We start from the raw sequence: 25051 nt of genomic DNA, 5'->3' as shown, positions 1-25051 counted from the left end.
AGACAAAAAACCAGAGTGAGGAAGAAATGACAGCCATTAACTTGCAAGGGCTGCAGGGGATGGACGGCCAGATTGTAGGAGAAAGCAGGAGTGGAAGGCGGCTTCCATAAGAGATTAGAGATGTATAGCAATGGTTCTCCGTGTGTGGTCCCCTAACCAATGGCATTGGCATCATTTGGCAACTTGCTAGTAAAGCAAATTCCCAGATCCACTCCAGAACTAGTGAAGAAAAACTCTGGAAATTTTTGAGTGGAGCACAGGAATCTGTGTCTTTACAAGCACTGCAATTGATTTTGGTGCCTCAAAGGTCTGACAGTCATTGATGCAGATTCTTTCATGTTGTGTAAAAATGCTTTGATCATGAATGGGATTAGAGAGAAACAGCAACAAATTCCTGGAAAAGAACAGGCTGTAACTGGGTAGGAAATACTGAGACATATGGCAGAGGACAGATGGCCTATGTTCTGCATGCTGAGGAAGGATGACAAGGATAAGTGTAAGGCATAGCTGAATCCACTGGCCTTACAGTTTTCAGAAATAATAAGTCCTGGCCATTCCAATCTCAACTGATGTGTGTTCCTGAGGTCCTATTCTGAGGCCAAGAACAGGAACATTTACTGATGAGAGTTGGAGGTAGGTTGGTCTGGGCCTGGCCTGCGCATTCTTTACAAAGGGGGCATCCAAACCCCAGAAGTGGCAGAAAATGGGCGCAAGAGTTTCTGGGACCATGAGTGCTGATAGCAGCAAAAGACCAGTGCTGGATACGGAGGGACACACTTGCCTATGAGCAAGATCTGGCTTCATTTTGGCCCAGCAAAGAATAGTTTTCCTCTCTTGTAGCAGCACACACATCACCCTGATCTCCTGAGATGCCTCTGCTACAGCCTAGTCTGGCTACCAGAGCACAGGTGCACTGTGGTTGAGCAACAGGAAGAAAGCAAGGGATGACTTTTGGGATGTGGGTACCAGACCCAGTATGATCATTCCCTATATTCTTTTTTCTTTTTTAAAGATGGTTGAAGACAGGGTCTCACTCTTGTCACCCAGTCTAGAGTGCAGTGGTGCCACCAGAGCTCACTGTAGCCTCCAACTCCTGGGCTCAGGTGATCCTTCTGTCTCCGCCTCCCAAGTAGCTAGGACTATAGGTATGCACTACCACACCCAGATAATTTTTTAAAAAATTTTTTGTAGAGTCAGGTCTCACTATGTTACCCAAGTTGACCTCCAACTTCTGGGCTCAAGCAATCCTCCCACCTTGGCCTTCCAGAGTGCTGGGATTATAGCCATTAGCTACCTCACCTGGCCCCCTATATCCATAAACTTTTTCTGAGTCAATCATTCTGAAAATCGTGGGACCCTAGAAGTAAGAAGCAAGGTAAATACAATGTGGCCAAACAAGATTCTCCATTGCTGTTATGGGTATCCCTCACCCTCCAAATCAACAAATCATGTCAGGTGCATACAAACACATACTTTTTATACGACAGCAAGGCCTCATACTTTTCAATACATACTCAGTATTTAAAAACAGTTGGCCCTCCTTATCAGCAGTTTTTGAATCCATGAATTCAACCAATCATGGATCAAAAACATTTTTAAAAAAAGATAGTTGCATCTATACTAAACATGTACAGAAGTTTTTTTCCTTGTCATTATTCCATAAATAATACAGTATAACAACTATTTTCACTGTATTAGGTATTCTAAGTAATCTAGAGATTTTTTAAAGTATACGGGAGGATGTGTGAGGAATATATGCAAATACTACACCATTTTATATAAGGGACTTCAGCATCTGTGTATTTTGGTATCTGTCGGGGGCAGACCAAGTGGTCCTGGAACCAATGTCCCTCAGATACCAATGACAGGAATGTTTCATACTGTTAAGTTTAAAATGTAACAATGTATGTGGGTGAATGTATATAGTATCCCTGTAAGAAAAGTCCTATAATTGTTTGTGAAATATAAAATATTTCTGGAAGGATTCACAAGAAACTGGTACCATTGGTAGCTATCAGAGAAGGGAAAGTAGAAAGGAAGGAAGAGTTGTCATGATTGAACTTTATGTACCTTTTAAATTTAGACTATTACATGTATTATTTATAAATAAATAAATATGCACATTTAAAAAATAAATAATGAACTTTTATTTTCCTCAACAACAATAGAGACTCCAGCCTGAAGTCGATGGAAATTGAATCGCCCCACTGTGCAGGGCGCAAGGTGTGGTGATGCCTGGAAGACTTTCCTTAGAGATTCCCTCGACCTGCCCCTCTGAAGCAGGCATTTCAAAGGAATCATAAACTCACATGACCGGCAGGGAGGAGGACACTGAATAAGCCTTCCCACCTGCAGTCAGCCGCTGTCCAGAGCTAGCTCCTAGAAAGAGACAACTCACTCTCCTGAGAGTCACGTTTTCACAGCGGGGTGGGGGGGGGGAGGAGATTCGCAGCTGTGACACCACACATCCTCCTCTCTCGGTGTCTCCATCCTCTACTCTCTCCCTGGCATCCTCCTCTGTTCTTTGGCCACAGCGTTTGATTTTTGAGAAGAGAATGTTGAACGAGTCCAGTCCTTGTCAGTCTGAGTCAGAACTCTCATTGGACTTGGAAGACTTGTGCTTCCGTTTTTTCTTCTTTCTCTTCTCTTTCTTCCTTTTCTTATGCTTTTCTTTCTTCTTCTTTTTCTTTTGTTTCTCTTTACATTCTGAGGAACTGGAGCTGCTACCATCTTCATCTGAGGTAGAATCCTCCAGTAACTGTTTTAACTGCTGTATCCTAAAAGATACAAGATTGATCAAAAGAACTGTGATTTTTAACTTTTTAACTTAAAAGTTTTTTAAGATAAATATATGATTTAAAAGCACTACTGGAGGGAGGAGAATGTCACAAAGACAGTACCTATTTTTATCTGTTCTCCCAGTTCTTATTCATATGAATGCCTATTTCACATGACTGTAACCAGTGTACAAGCCATTTTGTATTTGTTTCCTTGTCCTACACATTTCTGCATGTTCCCACAGTCCTTACAATAATTTCTAACAGATGCATACTTTAATAAACCATTTCCTACTGCTCAACTTCATAGTAGATAATCTACTTCCTCAACAATTATAATTGATGATAAAACCAACACTGCCATTTTTTCACCCTCTCTCTAATCATGTCTAAGAATAATTATTAATAATAATTCAGACATTTAGAGACATTGGGGAAGATAAACTAAATCACATGAAAGAGCCAACTGTACCAAACAAGTAGACAGCACAACGTGGGTTGCTGACAGTGTTCTTAGGGGCTAGACCAAGCCCACAGCCCTAAGCTACCCTGGGTAGAAGAAGGTTGGCCCGCCCATTCCCCTCACAGTGGTCCTTCAGCCAGGACTCCTACTGTGCCCATATTTCACAATTCTTCTAATATTAGAATGGTTGTTTCCAACTTTATATAATTTAAAACTTTAAGAGGATATTTTTATCATCAGGACCTCACCTTACATCCTTTTCATGTCTTTTATTGTCTCGTATGATGTCATACATGGGATCTTCATGTGCCTTAAGGGTCAGAGAAGGTTAAGGTTCAGTTAGGCTTCATGGACCACTAGTTAAATAAAATTAAATCCCTATGTTACAGAAACCAGTTATTTTTTACTGTTTGATGTAACCTGATGTTCAATATGTTTTAATCCTTTTTAAAGGTCACATCACTGGAAACTCGTTAAGGCTACACAAAGGATTTCATAATTGGAAAACTACATGAAATAACTGAATATTCTTCATGAGGAAATAATTGCATAAACCATGACATAGTCATACTATAAAATAGCACTCAAGTTTAGCAATATTAAAGTAATTCTCTTTGCTCTAGATGGATAGATGACCAAAAGGTAGTATTAAGGAAAACAAATGAGTTGTAGAATGATATCTAAGAATGATTCACTTAAAAGTACTCAAAAATACATGTCACATTACCCCAAGGAAGTCTGGAAATATATACATCAGACTACTTACTGCACACCCACTCTGGAGAGGGAGGAAAGATCAAACTAGGTTGTAAAAACTTTACTGTGAAGATTTCATTTTGCTTAATATGGCAAATGTATTCTTGTATTAGTTAGGTAACTTAAAGTGACATAAAGTACTTAAAAATAAGAATACATGTAGGGAAATTGTTATAATAATTGAGTTATCTAAATTTTTAAAAAATGATTGTTGATTATCAAAATTTTTGAAATTACTAAAAAATTTAAATTAAAAAAGTGTATTATGTCAACACCCAGGGTTAATTACTATTTACGTCTGCTGTATTTCTTCTAGCCATTATTCACAATTTATGAAAAATTACAGTATTACATATACAACTGTTTTTCACTTATGTTTTCATAAACAATTTCCTATAACATTACATACCCTTCTAAGACATGACTCCTATGTCTAGTTTCTGTATTATAGTAATTTGTTAGCATGTTAGACCATCAGGTTGTCTGCTACATTTAGCTTCCACTAATCATATAAGTAAAAAATATGAATGTTATGCTTTACCGTTGTGTATATATTGATGTTCTTTTAAATCCTTCAAGTATATCTTTGGAAGTTGAATTTCTGAGTCAAAAAATGTTAATTTTTTGAGATTTATCAACAAGCTATGTTTATAGTATCTATAAACATTGACATTTCACCTAAAAGGTCTTGAGCTAGAATAATTTTTGTTCAGATTATGCAAATGAAAACACAAGACTTCAAATGCCTTAAAAAGTTTACAGAATTCCTTTTGATCCCAGTTTGATGTGCAGTTGGTTCTCCATATCCAAGAGTTCCATGCCCACAGATTCAACTAAGGATTGTAAATACTCAGGAAAAGGATGGTTATGTCTGTATTGAACATGTTCAGACATTTTTTTCTTGTCATTATTTCCTAAACAATATAGTATAACAACTATTTACATTGTATTAGGTAAGCTAGAGACATATAAGTAAGCTAGAAATGATTTAAAGCATAAGGGAGGTTGTGTATAAGTTATATACAAATATTATGCCATTTTATGTGAGGAACTTAAGCACCTGTGGATATTGGTATCCAAAGGGGATCCAGGATCCAATTCCCCCTGGATACCAAAGGACAAATGTATGCTGACAGCTCCAATATATCCACATAGCAGCATATCTCACTTGGCAGAAGCAGTTACAGAACAGTGAATTAACACCTCTGGGAGATGACTCTGGTAAAGTGAGTTATGATACAAAGATCATTATAATGTTAGATCTATTTGTCATCTAAAGAGGAAATATACACAATTCTAGCTTTATAACAGAAACATGTCTAATCTTTAAAGACTGGGAAACTAAAAACCTGATTTTAGGTATGAAACATGACTTTTTACATAGTGAATTTCAAAAAGGAGGGTTGAATAGATAACAAGGTCTCCTTTAGAAAAAGAATCACTGTCCTAAGATATAAACTAAGAACACTTTAATAAAAACTTAAGTTTATTCTTAAAGAGCTAATTTGTCACACAAATGCAATTTAACAGAGGTGTAGTTAAGAGCAGACACTGGCCAAAAGGCTTTAAACACAAGACTTTAAATGCCTTGAAAAGTTTAGAGAATGCCTTTTGACCCTAGTTTGATGTGCAGTTGGTTCTCCTTATCCAAGAGTTCCATGCCCACAGATTAAACTAAAGATTGTAAATGCTTAGTTGGTAATGTATTTTACGTGAACACTCAGTTCACTGGTGACTTTCTGACTCATTGATTTTACTTATCTTAATAAATACAAATTGACATTGTGGGGTTTTACTTACTACTCTGAACTGTTCTAATTTTTGGTTGCCTTTGATAAAGAAAGGACATTCTTTGTCGCCCGTTCTGTGACCATACCGTTTACAACGCCAACCTGAAAACAAAAAAAGGAAATATTTCCGTAAGATAACATAGTTTCACCTAATCAAGATAAAGAATCAGTCTATTATATTTAAGTTTTTCTTCATTAAACTCCAATTCTAAAAGAAAATGCAATTATGGATGAATCATTTTCTCAGAAAACAGAGATAACTAATTGCTTCCCCAAGCATCTTTCAATCTTGTAGCTTTAGGAATAAATTTATCGGCCGGGCGCTGTGGCTCACGCCTGTAATCCTAGCTCTTGGGAGGCCGAGGCGGGCGGATTGCTCAAGGTCAGGAGTTCAAAACCAGCCTGAGCGAGACCCCGTCTCTACTATAAATAGAAAGAAATTAATTGGCCAACTGATATATATATAAAAAATTAGCCGGGCATGGTGGCGCATGCCTGTAGTCCCAGCTACTTGGGAGGCTGAGGCAGAAGGATCACTCGAGCCCAGGAGTTTGAGGTTGCTGTGAGCTAGGCTGACGCCACGGCACTCACTCTAGCCTGGGCAACAAAGCGAGACTCTGTCTCAAAAAAAAAAAAAAAAAAAGGAATAAATTTATCATCGTCAAGTATATCTAAAGAAATCCAATACAATATTACTGCAAAAGATGACTGTTTTACATGTGTTTCACTGTTTTTAAAAGTAAATATTTTCTATTAATCTAGTGTCTCTGATTGTCATTTATAAATTTATGTCACTAGAATAGCTTGTTTTTCAGATTAGGTGAACCACTGTACAGATCACTCACCCTTAAGTAAAAAAAAAATCACAAGTTCGCTTAAAATGTTAATGCCATCAGAACCTTAGTACAACTTCATCTGAGGAATAGGGAAACTGTCCTGTTTAAAGAGGCTGAAGAAGTAGCTGAAGGCCTTGATGAGGAACATGGAGAAGATATGCACAAAAGAATGCATATACATATTCCATGGCAACAAAGGGAAACATACATCTTTATGGAATTTCAGTGAGTGTGGACTTGGCATCAGGCATGAAGATCTGGAAAAAAGGAAGTGGTGTACAAAGGAGGAATGGAGGAGATCCTTGCTACTTCTCTCGCCCATTTTCATCCTCTCAGAACCATCTGGATGTGAGGTCAATCAGGAAATTGTATGGCAATGGTGAGGGAGACTCCTCCTGACCAAGGTCAGGAAGCATGAAGAGAATTATAGATAAGTTCTGCCAATTTTGCTCCATGCTGGCAACTACAGAAAATATGCAGTGAAAGAGAAAGAAAGTTTTTCCCTCTTTATTTTATTTTATTTTATTTATTTATTTATTTATTTTTTTTTTTGAGACAGAGTCTCACTTTTTTGTCCAGGCTAGAGTGAGTGCCGTGGCGTCAGCCTAGCTCACAGCAACCTCAAACTCCTAGGCTCGAGCGATCCTTCTGCCTCAGCCTCCCGAGTAGCTGGGACTACAGGCATGAGCCACCATGCCCGGCTAATTTTTTATATATATATATCAGTTGGCCAATTAATTTCTTTCTATTTATAGTAGAGACGGGGTCTCGCTCTTGCTCAGGCTGGTTTTGAACTCCTGACCTTGAGCAATCCTCCCGCCTCGGCCTCCCAAGAGCTAGGATTACAGGCGTGAGCCACCGCGCCCGGCCCCTCTTTATTTTTATTTGAGGATTAGATACAGGAAACCATTAAAAAGCCCCAAAGTTTTAGATTCTCTATTTATGGTCTCTGAGCTGTCCCTGTCCTTATCTTCTCCAACATTTAAAGACGCGGAAGAATGACTACACTCCTTCAACCTGATAGCCGTTTTTATGGCAAAACTAAAGGGATGTGAAATGCCAGTGAATATGGATTGATATATAGCTATCTAGAAGATACCATTTCTGCTCAGAATCTTCTTACCATTAAAGGAAAGGTGGTCCATGGACCAGGAAAACCAACAACACAAGGGAGATTGTTAGAAATGCAGGGTATCAGGCCCAACACAGTAATACTAACAACCTCAATTTTAAGAGATTTATTGGTGATTTATAGGTATAACAAAGTAACTTTTCTAGTTAATTATAGAATTCTAATTCTAGAATTGATAAAATTTTAAAAAGTATGTAGAAGTATGTGTCTTTTTTTCCCATCTGGAATGGTTCCACATTTTGTGGGGCTTGAAGCTTAACATTACATGACAGGGAGGGGTGGGAAGAAAAGGCTGTTTAGGAAGAAAAATACAAAAACATCTTGGAAAGTTTTATATCATAAGACCATATGAACACACCGCTGGGGTACCCACAGGCCTTTGAGCTTAAGCTTCATTAACTACATAGCAAACTGGCTCTGGTCTCAAACCAAATCCTCTTATTTTTCAAGTCAATGAAAAGAAATATAAAATCTTAAAGTGAAATACAACTAAGCACCTGATCAAATAGAGCTGTGGTTTTTAAGCTTTAAAGAAAAAAAACCCCAAAAAACCTCTATCAACTTCTGAGTAAAGATGGCAGACTAAACATACACATCTTTTTTCCTTGCCTTCCTGAGATTCCATAAAAATGATATAATAACAAAGATAATTCCTTTACAAAGGAATAAGCTAGGAGCTACCTGATAAATGGCCAAGTATCAACCTCCATAAATCTGTTCCTCCCTTAAAGCAATGAAAATAGTTGCAAATTTGTACAAATCAACTTTTTTAAAACTTTGGGAGTTAACCAAAGGATTGGGACAATCTGAGAAGCATTAGTTCTAGAAAAACTACTAACCCTCAGTATGAACAATGGGATTTCTTTTTTTGAGATGGAGTCTCACTCTGTTGTCTGGGATAGAGTGCAATGTTATCAGCCTAACTCACTGCAAACTCAAACTCCTGGGTTCACGTGATCCTCCTGCCTCAGCCTCTGGAGTAGCTGGGACTACAGGCATGTGCCACCATGCCTGGCATATATATATATATATATATATATATATATATTTTTTTTTTTTTTTTTTTTTTTTTGAGACAGAGTCTCACTGTTGCCCCGGATAGAGTGCTGTGGTGTCAGCCTAGCTCATAGCAACCTCAAATTCCTGGGCTCAGGCGATCCTTCTGCCTCAGCCTCCCAAGTAGCTGGGATTACAGGCATGCGCCACCATGCCCAGCTAATTTTTTTCTATATATTTTTAGTTGGCCAGTTAATTTATTTCTATTTTTAGTAGAGATGGGGTCTTGCTCTTGCTCGGGTGGGTTTCGAACTCCTGAGCTCAAACCATCCTCCCGCCTCAGCCTCCCAGAGTGCTAGGATTATAGGCATGAGCCATGACACCCAGCCGAACAATGGGATTTCTGATTATTTTAACTCGGTGACTCCCAATCTGCTCCCCTGCAGTTCTGCAATAGTCTTGAAATTATCAGCAGGCTTGAAGCTATCCAAGGAGGAATACTGAATTTTGAGCCACTCAAAAAGCCCTAACCTCAAAGCACTGTCACTATTTGACCTGTCTCACAGCTCCCTGGAAAAGTCATACGTATAGGGTGCTGTTATTTGCCTAGTCCTGATGCTCATTCTACAGGAAAATCCTGATCCCAGGATATTTGCTGGAAACAATCACCTGCAACTGTTTAACATCATAGCTGCCTAATGCTGCACTCTCAGTTGAGCAAACAAGAACCCAGCCAAAAATTTAAAAGAAAGATCAGGAGAATAAGATATGTGAAGGGGGTTTTCAAAAGTTCTGACATAATCAGCGGCATCTGAATGTTGCATATGTGTGCAAGGCTATGTGCACACACACAGTAAAGGCTTGAGAAGGCCCTATTCTATAACTTTTGTCTGACCTTGAGGCTCTGTGCAACCAAGGAAGTGGTGAAGGCAAAGGCAGTCATGTAAGCTGCCTGAGCACTGAATGCACACTCCAATACATATATGTGATCTCTTGGAAAAGGGGAGAAGGATCCTTAGATCCATTTAAGCAAATTTCTGATCACTAAGCTACCTGAGCACAGACATCAAAGACCATACACTATGAGGAATACAGATTTAAAGAGTTAATCCAGGAACGTTAGTAAAGATACAAAAAGCAACAAGAAATTCTGGATAGGAGGGAATGATCTGATGATCTGATTTCCAAAGTCACCACATTATATTATCCAAAACATCCAGTTTTCAACAAAAAATTACAAAACACAGAAAGTGTAAAGTCCAGATGTTAGATCTACCAGACAAAAATTTTAAATCAGTTGTTACAAGTTCAAAGAAATAAAAGAAACCATGTCTAATGAATTAAAGGAAAATATGAAAATGATGTCTCACAAAATAAAAATTATCAATATATAAATATGCATTATAGAAAGAATTGAATAGAAATTCAGGACTTCAAAAGTACAATAAAGGAAATGAAAAATTCACTAGGGGATCTTAACAGTGGGTTCAAAATGACAGAACAAAGAATCAACAAACATGCACCCTGAAAAACATAAATAAGAATGGAAAAAAAAAAATGCCCAGACACACACACACCTGAGTATACCCTCAAGTTTAACAGCTTGCACATAATAAGAGTCCCAGAAGTACAGTGACAGAAAGGGTAGAAAGAATATTTGAAGTGACAATGGCTCAAAACTTCTCAAATTTGATGAAAACCAATGTACAAATCTGAGATGTGGAACAAACTCCAAATAGGTTAAAAGAGATCTGCACCTAGATATATGATAGGCAAACTGTTAAAAGCCAAAAGGATGAAACAAAAACTGACAGAATTGAATTATTGAATAATAATTATATTAGAGATTTCAATATTCCTTATTCAATAATGGATAAAAGAACTACAGACCAACAACAAATTTTAATACTTAAGTAACAATATAAACCAGCTGAACCTATAAAATACTCCACCACTCAATAAGAGCATAAATATTCTTTTGAAGCTGACATGGAACATTATCCAGAAATAAGAGTTAATAAATTTAAGAGGATTTATACTATACAAAGTATGTCCTACAACCACAATGGACTCAAATTATAAAGCAACTATAGAAGGAAATTTGAGGACTTCACAAATTTGTAGAAATGGAACAACACACTTGGAAAAACTCATGGGTCAAAGGGGACATTAGAAAATATTTGGATTTGAATGGAAGTTAAAACACAACATATCAAAATCTATGCAATGCAGATAACGTGATGCTTTGAAGGAAATTTATAGCTTTAAATGTCTATATTAGAACAGAAGATAGATCTCAAATAAATAATTTAGGCTTTCATTTTAAAAATCAGGAGAAAGGGTAACCCAAACCAAAGGTAAGCAGAAGGAGGAAATAATGAACTATGCCATCGGCAGACCTTAAAAACATTACGCCAAATGAAAGAAGACAGATCACAGGTGAAAGAAAACAAAAATAATATGAATCCATTTGTATTAATATGATATGTCCAGAAAAACCAATTCATTAAGGTAGTAGATTAATGGTTGTCTGGAGCTGCAAATGGAAATGAACTGGAAACGGGTTGATGAGAGGATGAAAATGTTGTAACACTTATTTGTGGTAATGGTTGCACACACTCGGTAGTTACTAAAAATCATTGCATTATGCACTTGTTTCAAGGTGATTTTCATGATATACAAAATAAACCACATTAAAAATATTTTTTAAAAAGCCATAAACACACAACAGAAAAGCCAAAAAAGAGTCAATCCCATCACCATGTTTTCTGAAAAAAAAATTAAAATTAAAACAAAAACCAAAAAAAGAGTCAAATACAAAAAGATGTGGAACATTATAATGCAGCTAGATGAATACTATATGAATAGTTGACCCACAGAAAGCCGAATTCTAAGGCAGCAGAGGTAAGAACTGAGAACCAACTCAATTTCTATCTGTAGAACTTCCAAAAACAACTGGTAGCACCAGATACTTCTGAAAATAGAAGTGAAGGGGTAATTAAAATAAAGATGGTTGATTAAAAGTCCAGGGGCAACTCTGAAGAGGGGGAAGGAAAGGGAAAGAAAAGGAGAGGGAGAGAGAGACATTTTTAGCATCTTATCTTTCAAGGGCACTAATCACATCATGAGGGCCCCACCCTCATGAACTCACTTAACCCTAATTACTTCCCAAAGGCCCCACCTCCAAATATCACATTAGAGATTAGGAATTCATCATATAAATTATGGAATGGGGGGGGCGGAAACTAACATTCAGTCCATATGTATGGGAGCAGCCATCTTCACAAAGATGAAATTGACAGAATATCTCAAGTATTTGAATTGAAGATCTTAAGTCTGAAGCTTGGGAACAATTTGAGGTTGAATTAGAGATCAGCACATGGAAAGCAAAAACAATAACAACAATAAAACAAAATTCAACAACAACAAAAACAAAACCACCATTAATTTTGGGAGGGGGAACACTATGCAGATTATGACTTAGCTCTGAACATAATCCTAATGAATACCGAAGACATATCTAAGTAAAATTACAATATAATTACCAGGAAAATAAGAAATAACAAGGGCTGTTGTGTGTGGTGAGAGCAGGAGAGAAAACTCTGCACAACGTACCAAATTATGCCTAAACCTGAAACTCCAGGAACAGTAATACAAGTATGAGGTTGAGATAAACATCAAAATAACCAACTAAAAGAGCTTTACTCTTTTGAAGAGTGTTTTGTTAGACTCTTGAAGGTGTTACTGCTATGGTGAGGCAGGGAATATGCATAGAGTTCAACCTGTGAGACCCACCCCCTGGGGCCTGTGGTGGCTTCTGTAAGGTTATAGTGCTTACACCACTGATAAAAGGTGACCGATGGAGAGACCTTCCCTCCAGTGCATCCCTCACTTCCATAGCATTTCTACACGGGATGTCCTTTTCATTACAGGGTATTACTGAAGAGTGCATTCCCAAGGCTGGTCCTGAGGAATGACTGTGGACTTAGAATCAGAGGCCCTGGCGTCAAAGCTTTGCTCTCCCTCTTCCCTTGGCTTCCAAGGGAAAAGGAAGAAAAAGGAGACCATGCCATGACTTTAAGAGGACTGTGGTGAGAACAAGTTAAGTAAAAGAAGTAAACATACTTTGTAGACTGCAGTACGTAAATTGCATGGATTGGGGAGCGTTACTTGAAACCTTCCCACACTCACACTGCATAACTTTGACTTCTTTCCCCAGCGGCATCCAAAGTCCTTTAGTTGGCGCATGAGCCAGAAATTCCCTGGCATGTTCATTGCCTGGTACATCTGGTATACAGTCTTCTGGCTTCGTCTCATCTTCCTAAACAAAGGAAACAAGGTGTAAACAACACGGCAAAAGAGCACTGGAATTCTCTCCCACCTGCTTTGGAGCCCACCGTCACCTGGCTCTCTCATGGGCTGCGGGTCCTAACATCATCCTTAATGACCCCTCAAGAACTAGAAAGAAAGGCAAGTTATACCTGACTGAAAAAGCAGGAAATAAATGTACTGGAAGAACTATACCTCAAAAATGACATAGCTGTTCTTGGAGAAAAATTACTGGTGAGGCAGAAAAGAAATCTGTGCTTCATATCAAAATGAATGGTAAGCTCCAAATGTTGAGGTGAATTAGATCCTGAGATTAAAAAAAAAAAGTTTCACTGCCTAAAAATGTAGAATGAGGCAAGATAGAAGAATTAAAGTAAATAAGGTTTTCTTGAATAATAAAGATGGCATGTTATAATAAAGTAGCTTATTATACCTTGAAGGCCACAGTCATGTTTTACAGTCACATACACGTTGTATCTCTGATGGGCCTTTTCACAACTGAATAACTACATTTATAATTAATGCATTTTTTAAACTTTCTGAATTTTTAAAAGATTTCCATGAATATTAAATTTACAACAGAATATTTGTTAAGAATCTTTTTTTTTACTGAAAGTTACCAAACACAAGTTTTCTTGGCCTTTGCCTGCCACTCTGACTCCCTCTGCAGAAACACGCAGCCTCCATAGCCAGAGAGGCTGAACTAGAGGAGCTCTTAGGTCCCCACAGACTTTACTGTTCTGTGAGCTGTTGGTACTTAAGAAACCAGCAGAGGGTGTCCAGAGGGCTGAGCCAGGTGAGGCAGACAAGGAAAACGGGGCAGCAGAGCTTAGAGAAGATGCCGTCACCAGTCATGTCTGAGGAACACACTCAGCCTGCACTGCCTCCTTAGGGAAGGGAAACCAGGTGATAAAATTTCCACTAAGGCACAGGCGAGTGTCAAAGCCAAAAATTATGACCCGTCTGGCATCTGCAGAGAAGAAACAGGGTTTTCATGATAAGGAGATTTAAACCTTATGCAACCATTTTTCATAACAAGTTAATGAGTCTGTAAGTATGTCTACTAGAATAACCAAGAGTACAAACTTCACACTAACCTTGATGAGGCCGGGAGGAGGTTTTTCATAACTAGAAAACAAAAAACAAGACTTCACCAACCATGTTAATGGGAACATAACATACTGCATTATATCTAAAACAGTTAATAGAATATGCCCAGCACTCAGGATTCCATATAAATAAACTGATGCTTTACCACAACCTGCAGAGATCTACAATTTAAATCATTAAAATAATAGCTAACGGGCCGGGGGTGGTGGCTCACACCTGTAATCCCAGTACTCTAGGAGGCCGAGGAGGGCAGATTGCTCAAGGTCAGGAGTTCGAAACCAGCCTGAGCAAGAGCAAGACCCTGTCTCTACTATAAATAGAAAGAAATTAGCCAAACAATTAAAAACAGAAAAAATTAGTTGGGCACAGTGGCACATGACCGTATTCCCAGCTACCTGGGAGGCTGAGGCAGGAGGATCGCTTGAGTCCAGGAGTTTGAGGTTGCTGTGAGCTAGGCTGACACCACGGCACTCACTCTAGCCTGGGCAACAAAGCAAGACTCTGTCTCAAAAAAAAAAGCTAACATATTGTCTCAGCACAATCATTTTATTTTGGGGAAAAGGGAAAGTGAGAGATTGCCAGAGAACTTGCCATGGACTAGTCTGGTCCCCAAATGTCATCGTGGTTATGTCAGGTTATTGATCTAGCATAACGTCAACTTACTCAACACTGAACAGGCTCCTGGGGGCAGGGGGTGCGCTCTGCTCCAACATGGTCCAGGGTAACTCGGGGGAGGACGGGCAGGGCAAGAGGAAAAGGTCTGTCCCAAAGGGCCCTCAACCATGGGCCTGAAGAAGTTCTATTTTAATTGTGAATGCCTTCAATTGTGAATGCTTTTCATTGTGAATGCCTAATGGGCCAAAAGAAATTTAACCCTTTGCACTCGCTTGCTTTTTTCTCATTATCCACACTCGACATCCGAGTGCAAATGGTTAAGGACAACTGAACATCTCAGGTCTCTCTGCAGTTCCCACTCCAGATCCTCCCACTGCCCTTCCCCTGCTGTGACCACCATGCAGGCCTGAGCTGACCACACTAGGCCAGAGGGCAGGGGTAGGGGGACAGGATCCCTGGGTGCCTAGTTCATGGCACATTCAGTACTAAGAGCTGCTAGTTCCTTGCAGGAAAAGAACATGGGAGCCTTCCTTCCTTTTAGCAACAGAGCTCTGACTCCCAGGGTTGAGGATATAGATTAGGCCTGTGCTCCCAGTTTATTTTCACTTTCCACTACTCTGCCAAAGTGGCCCAAAAAGGCTGCTGGATTCCACGTTTGGAAAATACACCAGATGCTCATGTTTAAGTATCAACACACTACTATCAAACACAGCGTGGGTGTTTGGCTTTTAATTGTGAATGCCTAATGGACCAAAAAAAAAGTTAAGGACAACTGAACATCTCAGGTCTCTTCAACAAAGGATTTAAAATATTAAATATTCCATAAACTTAGTTGATAAGGTAGCAGCAGGGTTGGAGGGGAAGGACTCCAAGTTTGAAAGAAGTTCTACTGCAGGTAAAATGCTATCAAACAGCATCACATGCTACAGAGAAATCTTTCATGAAAGGCAGGCAAGTGATGTGGCAAACTTCATTGTTGTCTTATTTTAGGACATTGCCACAGCCACCCGAACCTTCAGCAACCACTACCTTGAACAGTCAGCAGCCATTGATATCAAGGCGAGACCCTCCATCAGTAAAAAAAATATTACCACTCACTGAAGGCTCTCATGATTGTTACCATTTTTTTAGCAATAATGTATTTTTATTAATAATTAAGGCATGTGCATTTTTTAGGCATAATGCTATTGCACACTGAGCAGACTACAGTGTAGTATAAACATAACTTATGTATGTATTGGGAAAGCCCCAAATTTGTGTAACCTGCATTATTACAATATTTATTTTATTGCTATGATCTGGAACCACACCTGTGACATTTCTGAGGTGGGCACAAATACAAATACACCTTTACACACACAGACTATCTCTGGAAGGACACTTAAGAAACTGGTTTCATGCTTGCCTCTAGTGTAGAACTAAGGATCATAAATCAGAGGGACCTTTATTTTTTATCCCATTCACATTTACATGCACAATATACAAACTTACACAAACTAACACAATGCTTTTTAGTAATAAAATTAAAAATGAAATTAATAGTATCTACACTACATCTCTGTTGGTATAGTAGGTCCAGGTTAATATATTTCTGAAAAGAAAAATCAAAGGTAACTTGGCACTAAGAAAGAAAAATGGAGCCAAAAATGTACTTTTAGGAGCTGATCTCTGTCATAGAATTAACAGAGATCTGTGTTTTGGTTTTAAATAGGCAATATTACTTATGCAGTTGTTTTAGGAATAAAATCCCCATTCTACCTTAATCAACTTGGTATCTTCCCCTACAAAAAAAGAACAAGTACAACAGGCAAAACTAAACTTAGTCTTCAGGCAATATTGAAGGTTCGACTTAAAAATTTACTCCTTGCACAAGTAACCAGTCAACAATTATTATGCCAGACACCAGAAGAGAGAACTAAGAGCATAAAAACATTCCTACTTACATTTTAAAAAGCATAAAATTAAAAGTGTCCTCAGGGCCGGGCACAGTGGCTCACGCCTGTAATCCTAGCACTCTGGGAGGCTGAGGCAGGCAGATTGATCGAGGTCAGGAGTTTGAAACCAGCCTGAGCAAGAGCAAGACCCCGTCTCTACCATAAATAGAAAGAAATTAATTGGCTAACTAATATATATAGAAAAAATTAGCCGGGCATGGTGGTGCATGCCTATAGTCCCAGCTACTTGGGAGGCTGAGGCAGAAGGATTGCTTGAGCCCAGGAGTTGGAGGTTGCTGTGAGCTAAGCTGACTCTAGCCTGGGCAACGAAGTGAGACTCTGTCTCAAAAAAAAAGTGTCCCTGTAATCCTAGCTCTCTGGGAGGCCGAGGCGGGCGGATTGCTCAAGGTCAGGAGTTCAAAACCAGCCTGAGCAAGAGCGAGACCCCGTCTCTACTATAAATAGAAAGAAACTAATTGGCCAACTGATATATATATAAAAAATTAGCCGGGCATGGTGGCGCATGCCTGTAGTCCCAGCTACTCGGGAGGCTGAGACAGAAGGATCGCTCGAGCCCAGGAGTTTGAGGTTGCTGTGAGCTAGGCTGACGCCACGGCACTCACTCTAGCCTGGGCAACAAATCGAGACTCTGTCTCAAAAAAAAATAAAAAATAAAAAAAAAAAAAAAAAAAAAAAAAGTGTCCTCAGAAGTGTCCTGATAAAAGGAGATGTTCTGCACTCTTACGGTAGCACTCCAAATTCTAGCAAAAATGTTCTCAGGTTCTAAATCAGTGTGAATGTGAATCCTGTAGAAGTAAAGCAAGGCAGAGTAGAAACTTCATGGTCTTTGAAGGAAAAGACCTTTGGTTTGAATTCTGATTCAGTCTCACTACTATGTACTTTAGGCAAGTTACTTATGAAAGGATGGCTTTGCTAATAAATCAGCAAATAAAAATTAAGTAGAAGAGTGGAGGAAAGACATTTCTCCCACCCCTACACAGCCCAGGAATAACCTGGGAAGAGCAGAAAACTTCTCTTGCCTGTGCTCAGCTGCAACCATTAGAGACTGGCCAGGCTTTCCTTATTTCCATACAGGGACTGAACCACAGTAAAACCAACAACAATGAGCATGCAAGTCTGCATTTGGGACAAGCAGCAAGCTGGGAAGGAAATTCTGCAGGCATCTGTACCCTCAAAGAGTAACTTTCAGGCTCCTAAAGGGATTTGTTCCTCCCTCACAAAGAGTAAGATATAAACAGTTTTAGCTCAGATCTGTCCTTTAACCCTGTAAACCTCCAGGAAAATACTCATTTTAATACTTCAGAATGACTGCAAATATAGAAACACTTAATGACTTAATGTTTCTTTTATCAAGACCCATTCCTTATGAACTGACTTTAAAGACTCTTTGGGCTGGGTGCAGTTAGTTGTCAGTTCCTGTAGTCCCAGCTACTCGGAGGCTGAGGTAGGAGGATCACTTGAGGCTGGGAGTTGAAGATCAGCCTGGACAACATAGCAAAACCCTGTTTCTGAAAAATAAATAAATTACCATTTGATCCAGCAATGTCACTACTAAGTATCTACCCAAAGAAAAAGAAGTCATTTTATCAAAAAGACACCTGCACTCGAATGTTTATCACAGCACAATTCACAACTGCAAAGATGTGGAATCAACCTAAGTGCCCATCAATTCATGAGTGCATAAAGAAACTGTGGTGAACATACACCATAGAGTACTACTCAGCCATAAAAAATAATGAATTAATGTCTTTTGCAGCAACTTGGATGGAACTGGAGACCATTATCCTAAGTGAAGTATCTCAAGAATGGCAAAACAAACACTACATGTACTCTCTAATAATTGGGAGCTAAATGATGAGGACATATGGGCACAAAGAGATGTAAAGGACATTGGAAACCAAGGAGGGGTTGGATGTGAGGGGTAAAAACTTACCTGTTGGGTACAATGAACACTATTCTGGTAATGGACATACTAAAAGTTCACACCGCAAGCATTATATAAGGTATCCATGTAGAAAAAACATTTGTACCTCTGTAATATTTTGAAATGAAAAGCAAATAGATAAATTTTTAAAAATTAAATCTAAAACAAGGCCCTTAGAAGTAGAGTAAATATTAAGGAGGAAGGATTAGGAGAATAGACTAAAACTGAAGTGAAATGCTCTTCCTTCTGCCCATCTCCAAGGTTTGGGAGCAAAGAACTTTGCCAGATGATGGAGAAGAAATGCATCAAGTTGAAATAGCAAGAAAGACTTCCCTTTGGCTTTATCTGTGAACCCTTTCAAAGGATTACTTTCACCCTTGCTATCAATAATCCAGAGCTTTTCTAAGGGACAGAGGAGAACCTACCCTCTGAAGATTACATAGTAAACAACTGAGTTATTGGGTATGTCACAGTGTTTTCCCAAAGTAGATGCTTAAAATGTTTTCTAGTGGAAAGCTGTGGCATGACATACATTTAACTTAGCAAAAACAATGAAAATTTGCACACTAGAGAATATGATACAACCTATCTTAGCTATTCATTAGAAATATTAATACTATGTCTTATGTATGCACAGAGGCCTAAGAGTTTGGAAGGGAGATGGTAAAGTCTTACATAAATATTTAATAATCCAATATGTTATTTTTGCCATAGAAGTTGTACAAAGACCATATGCACAGAGTTCCAAATTTCTGAAAAATAGGTAACTGTCTTTGCATAGATAGGAAAAGAGTGTCATGGAATTGCACATTTTGAATTCTATTATTATCAGCAATGGCATTTCCTAAATAGTCCATTTTACAACCCTTTCTACAAGTTTAAAGTGAGATGGCTGATGCTTTCTTCTCTAGGGCTAAACAACTCATTAGTTTATAAGCATGTTAGAAAAGATATTTCTCAAAGTTTAAAGTAATATTTAACTATCAAACATATCAGACTTGGAAATGTGAATGGGAGTGTGTTTATTGTGTAGTTTGGCTTCTGACTATGACAGGTAAGAAGTCTGCATTATCCTTGCACCCAATTCTTAAAATTTAAAAAGTTGGCAGAAGTCCATTATTTTGCACCATTTGTGAAGCCTTGCTGTTAAATCATTCAGACTGTAGTAACCTGCTTTGAGCAGTATGAAGACTAATATGAGATAAGAGGGGAAAAACATTATCTTCCCAAGTGAGTATAGGACAAGAAATCTTTATTTTGCCACGTATTTAAATATACTCTGTGTTTTTGAGCATTGCAGTGTGATTTCCTATAAAAAGGCCCTCCATGTAAACATATGCCATTCCACCTGATTGTTCCTACAGTAGTGTTTTCTGCAGACTACTTGCAGGTAGGGAGGAAACTGCCACATCTACTCAAAATCTCCATTCTTTTATGCCTATCACAGAGAGCAGAAACATCATGACACTGTAGAATAGCAGGGATAAAAGTTCTTTAAGGCTTCCAAAGGTGGGGGTGAGGTAGAAGAAGGAATTTATAAAACAAAGGGAATCCAGGAGGCATCAGACTTCTCAGTAATACTGGGAACTAGAAAACTAGGCACACCACCTTTGAAATCGAGTGAAAATAAATTTTAGCCTAGAATTCTATTTTTTTTTTTTTTAAGCACCAGAACTTGGAGTAAGGCCTAGAATTCTATACCTAGCCCAACGACATATTTTATTTGAGAGAAAGATATTATCAGATATACGCAAGGACTCAAAAAATTTACCTGTAATGTACTCTATCATAAAAATTACAGAATGTGCTTCAGCAAAATGAGGAAAAGACAGAAAGAGAAAGAAGGAAATGGGATCCAATACAGAAGCCTGGTAAAAGAAGTCTCAAGAAGAGACTTATATCAGGCTTTAAAGTTCCAGGATTACAGGAGTGAGCCACAGTGTTAGGCCATAGACCTTAGATCTCTAAAAATCAAAGATCCCACTTTTACACTGAATCCCAGGTTCCCAGGAAGAGGGAAACACCCAGGGAAGGTGTGCATGCAATGTGTCAACAGTGCTTCTCAATACAAAGCCATTCCTCTGAGGCCGGTGGGTGGCCCAGTGCCAATCAGTTCACTCTGTGATCAGCCTATCCCTCACTGGAGTCTTATCTCTTGGTGGCAAGCACTTCCATAGCCTCCAAGTGTTCAAACTGCACCTTTCTTATATGAACATGCAAAGAAACAAGTAGCCCTCTGTGGTAATAACCATTCACTGCAACTGCTGTCAGCCACTTCCAAAAGCACAGCTTTTGCCAGTGACTTACCAGCCATTGCACACACAAAGGTCAAGTTCTCTTTTATAGTACAAAGCAATTTCTGGTACCCCAAAAGCCAAAGAGATCAGGAAACTCAGTGTTAAAGAGCAGAACTTTAGACCAGGCGTCCTCAAACTACGGCCCACGGGCCACATGCCACCTGCCTAGGACATTTATCCAGGTGGGCCACCGGGTGTTTTTGCCACAACTACCTGTCCTGCTTAGCAGCCAACTCGTCCTGGGCCCGCCCTGCGCACTCTCCAAAGGTCTGAGGGACAGTGAACTGGCCCCCTGTTTAAAAAGTTTGAGGACCCCTGCTTTAGACCTTGGAGAAGCCTGCCCATGACCCTAACTACTCCACAAGAAAGACAGGGGTGTGTGTGCGCCACCATTTTCTGTGTTCCTCAAGAGGTCTCAGAGCTGCTACAAGTCTCATATGTGGTGACAAATATGACAAAAGGAAGGAGAAGCAGAAGTGGGAGGAAACTGAAGAACAAGTCTTAAAGGAGCCAATTTGGGGAAATTTTAACCTTTCTAAAAGGCCAATGAAGTTTTATATTTTTCTCAGCAAAAATCATGCTAACAAGTTAGAAAGCAAATGGTGGGATCCATTTTTGTTTTTTTTTTTTCAGTTGACTGAAAAGAATTCCCAAAAACAGGATCCAAAAGAGAAAAAATAGACCTTTTGTTCCCCTAAAAGTAAAAAATTATTGCCTGAATATCAGCTTTTAAGCTGACTTCTGACCACAGAGCTCTTAAAAAAAACTTTTCACATCTCTTAATACTGGTTATCTACCAGGACAAAGAGTAAGAACTTTGAGGCGGGAGGATTGCTTTAGACCAATCAATATCTTATGTTATTTTGATGTAAATTATTGGTAAACAACTTAGGAACTGCCTCTCCTTTTCCTTTAAAAACACCTTTGTATTTGCTGCAAATCAAAGTATATATTCAGGTTCCCAGGTATCAGTCGTCAAACTCGGCCCAAATAAACTCCTTAATTCTGCATCAGCTTTTTCCTTTAGATCACCAATTACAAAAGTTCAGCTTCTATGGCTAATTATATAATCACAGATAACTGAAAAGTTTGCTAATCTAACCTCCCGCCTGAGGTTTGTGTTGAGGATCAGAACACACCACCCCAAGAAATGATTGCAAGAGACCAAAATATACCACTCCAACATATGCCACCCTGGCATATTGATCACTTTGAGCTAAAAGAAATCTGAGAACCAGCCAAGGCAAGAAAACTTCTTCACCTCCCCCTCAACTGCCTAAAATGGTGTATAAGACTCCCCTTTTGTAAAGAGAAATTGACATCTACTAAGGACATTTTCATTGTGAAAGGTATCTGTATCAGGAAGAGAGCTGTCCGGAGACAACTTTTATCACCACAGAGATTTAACTGCACAACACTACATAAGACAGCAACTTTATTTACCATACACTTCCCTCCCCTTACCCTGCCACATGTCTCCACCCCCCCCCCAGAAGCCCCAAAGCCTCTACCCACCAGCCTTCCGACGGGTCTCCTATTTTTGTGGCTCTCCTGTGCATGGGTATGTAATTAAAATGTTTTTTTCTACGACTAACCTATCTTATGATCATTTAATTTGTAGCCCAACCAAAGGCGCTAGAAGGGTAAAGGGATGCCATTTTTCTCTCCCCCCATGCCTGACTCTTTACACCACGCTCCTCTCCCAGGTTGCCCGGACTCTCCTTGAACCCTCCGGAGCTACGGCCGCCTACACCAGGCCATGCTGGCCCGTGAAGAGTGCTACACGCTGGCCCTAAAATTCCTCTTCATGCTGGGCTGCATTTGGCCTCTCTGAGCTTCCGCCCTCGGTTCCCGGTAAAAAGTCCTCCCGCCCGGAGAGAACAGGTCTACGCTGTCTTCTACCTCACAGCCCCTCGGCCGATCCCTCAGCCCCTTCCCTCTTCTCCTCCGGCCACACTAGCACCACAGGCCTCGTTTCCTTTCCTCTTTTTCACAGCAGAGGAAGAACAGAATGGGGTTTTTCGCCAGCTCACTGTGGGCCCACCGACCTCCGAGGTGAAATGACAAGGACCAAGGAGCTCAGCTGAACTTAGCTGCCGGTCCCGAACACCGGTCGCGCGCCTGATAACGCTTCGCCCCTGCCGGCAGCGGCAAAGCCCCGCACCGGGTTGCCGCGCCGGGGAGGGAAGCCGTTGCCTCCCTCGTGGGGACGGCCGGGCCCCACGCACCTGCGCCCGCTGCCCCGCCCAGGCCGAGGCCCGGCTCTGAGGGCGCCGCGGGACCGCGACCTTTAGCTCCCGCCCGGGGGAAGGGCTTGATGTCCAAAGCCCGCGACGCCGACTTCAGTCGCCGGGCCGGGCTCCTGCTGGGACCCGGCGGGCGAAGGGCCGGGCGGCCAGGCCTCCCGCCCACCCGGCAACCCCGCGACCCGGGCCCGCGCCGTCCTGCGGCCGCGAGTCGGGCGGCGACTCACAAGGACTCCAGGTGCTTGAGCTGCTGCAGCTGCTGCGCGTCGTGCCTGCGCCGCTTCTGCTCGCGGCGCCGCTGCAGCTCCTGCTCGGGCGGCTCCCGCGGCCGCCGCGCGCCCCGCGCTCCCGAGTCGTCGCGCCCCGGCCGGGACGACATCGCTGCCCCCGCGGCGCGGCTCCGGCGGCCCCTGCGGCGCGGCTCCGGCGGCGGCCAAGAGGGCACTTCCTCCGCGCGGCGCCCGCCCGGCCCCGCAGCGCCCCCTCCCGCCGCCGCCCCGCAGCCCACCTCGGCTGGGGCCGCAGCCACAGCCAAGGCCGAGCGTCCCCCGGTCCCCTCAGCCGCCCCCAAGGCGGTGCTCGGAGTCCCCGGGCCCCGCCGCCAGGCCCGCCGCTGTCGGTGGTTGGGGCGCGCCCCCTGGCGGCGGCCGGGAGGCGTGGCGGGGGCCTGGGGCTGGAAGCGGGGGGCGCTTCCTGGTGTGCGGGGGGGTGGGGGGGGGTGGGGGAGGAGGGCACCTGCCGGCCACCCCCACTTTCCCGCCGGGACTGCCCCTTCGTGGCCCTCTCCGCTGGATGCAAGGGAACCTGTGCCAGCCGAATCTGAGTGTCGCCGATGACTAGACACAGGGGAGCTGCTCACTACATAGTAATAGGATTCATTCATTTTTGGAAAAAAGCAAGAGTGTCCATATAAATTTTTCAGTTTTCCAGAGCATGAAGCCATCCTTAAAACATACTCAGCGTACATTGTGTTGACCAAGGTTTGGGTGCTGGAAATGAAAACAAAAGCTAATACATACTAAGCACTCCTTATATGTCAGTCATTGAGCCACACCCTTAATAAGAATTAATTTAATCTTAAACTGAATAAGTGGTGTTCCCATCATTGTTTTGTGGACAAGTAGGGAGCCCAGAGAATTTAGCCACATGCCCAAGGATGCAGAGGCAGTAAGTGTAGAGCTAGGATTCAACAGTGTCAGGTAGTTAACTAGGTTGAATTTTGAAACTGTATCTAATAAAATTATTTTAGCTTTGAAGTAATGGAAAAAACCACAGTGGAAGTAAAAATAACAGCATAGTGAAATGTGTGCTTCAAATGTGATATTCAATGGGGTCATTAGCTAAAATATATGAGGAACTCTTTCAAATTTATTATAGAAAATCCGAATGGACACACAAAGGCTATGAATGAAGTTATGCTGATGTGTCTCCAAATCAGGTTTCCCTCAACAGGGAATTGGTGCATGAACCAATCCAACAATTCGTGACAATTTCCTGAGCCAATAAGTGACCTGTAAACACCTTGCAACACATGTCTTGGAATGCTGCTCAAAAATCATTTGGCCATATATCTGACAGTTTATCTTGGGACTCTCTTTTCTATTCCTTTGTTGTATATCTGTCTTTATGCTGACACCATATTGTTTTGATTACTGTAGCTTTGTAATAAGTTTGGAAATCAGGAAGTGTGATACCTCAGCACTGTTCTTATTTTTCAAGATTGTTTTGTCTATTTGGGGTCCTTTTAGATTCTATATGAATTTTAGGATGGACCTTTCTATTTCTGCCTAAAATGTCATTGAGACTTTGACAGAGATATCATTGA

At 40.7% G+C, this 25051-nt stretch overlaps 1 protein-coding gene across 4 annotated transcripts; it reads right to left on the bottom strand.

Moving 5' to 3' along the window:
* Positions 1 to 2123: 2123 nt before the first annotated feature.
* Positions 2124 to 23688, bottom strand: LOC105858263 (retinitis pigmentosa 9 protein). Of its 4 annotated transcripts, XR_012920992.1 has the most exons (8): positions 23454 to 23688; positions 14177 to 14207; positions 12876 to 13071; positions 12001 to 12092; positions 5797 to 5888; positions 5057 to 5214; positions 3489 to 3550; positions 2726 to 2777 (listed from the first exon to the last, which is right to left on the bottom strand). XR_012920992.1 is itself a non-coding variant. In XM_012741278.2 (6 exons), exons 1-6 carry the CDS (start codon positions 23603 to 23605, stop codon positions 2579 to 2581), a joined length of 666 nt encoding a protein of 221 aa, XP_012596732.1. In that variant the 5' UTR covers positions 23606 to 23687; the 3' UTR covers positions 2124 to 2578. The 4 variants fall into 4 exon arrangements, 2 of the variants coding, with proteins under 2 accessions (XP_012596732.1, XP_075862434.1); XR_012920991.1 differs by lacking the exon at positions 5057 to 5214 and having other exon boundaries at positions 2701 to 2777; XM_012741278.2 differs by lacking the exons at positions 5057 to 5214; positions 12001 to 12092 and having other exon boundaries at positions 2124 to 2777; positions 12942 to 13071; positions 23454 to 23687.
* Between the last annotated feature and the right edge of the window lie 1363 nt (positions 23689 to 25051).

This window comes from Microcebus murinus, chromosome 9 (assembly GCF_040939455.1).
Source record: "Microcebus murinus isolate Inina chromosome 9, M.murinus_Inina_mat1.0, whole genome shotgun sequence".
Classification (NCBI taxonomy): Eukaryota; Metazoa; Chordata; class Mammalia; order Primates; family Cheirogaleidae; genus Microcebus; species Microcebus murinus.
Note: the sequence above shows the minus strand (reverse complement) of the source record. Positions and strands in the feature narration are given on the sequence as shown.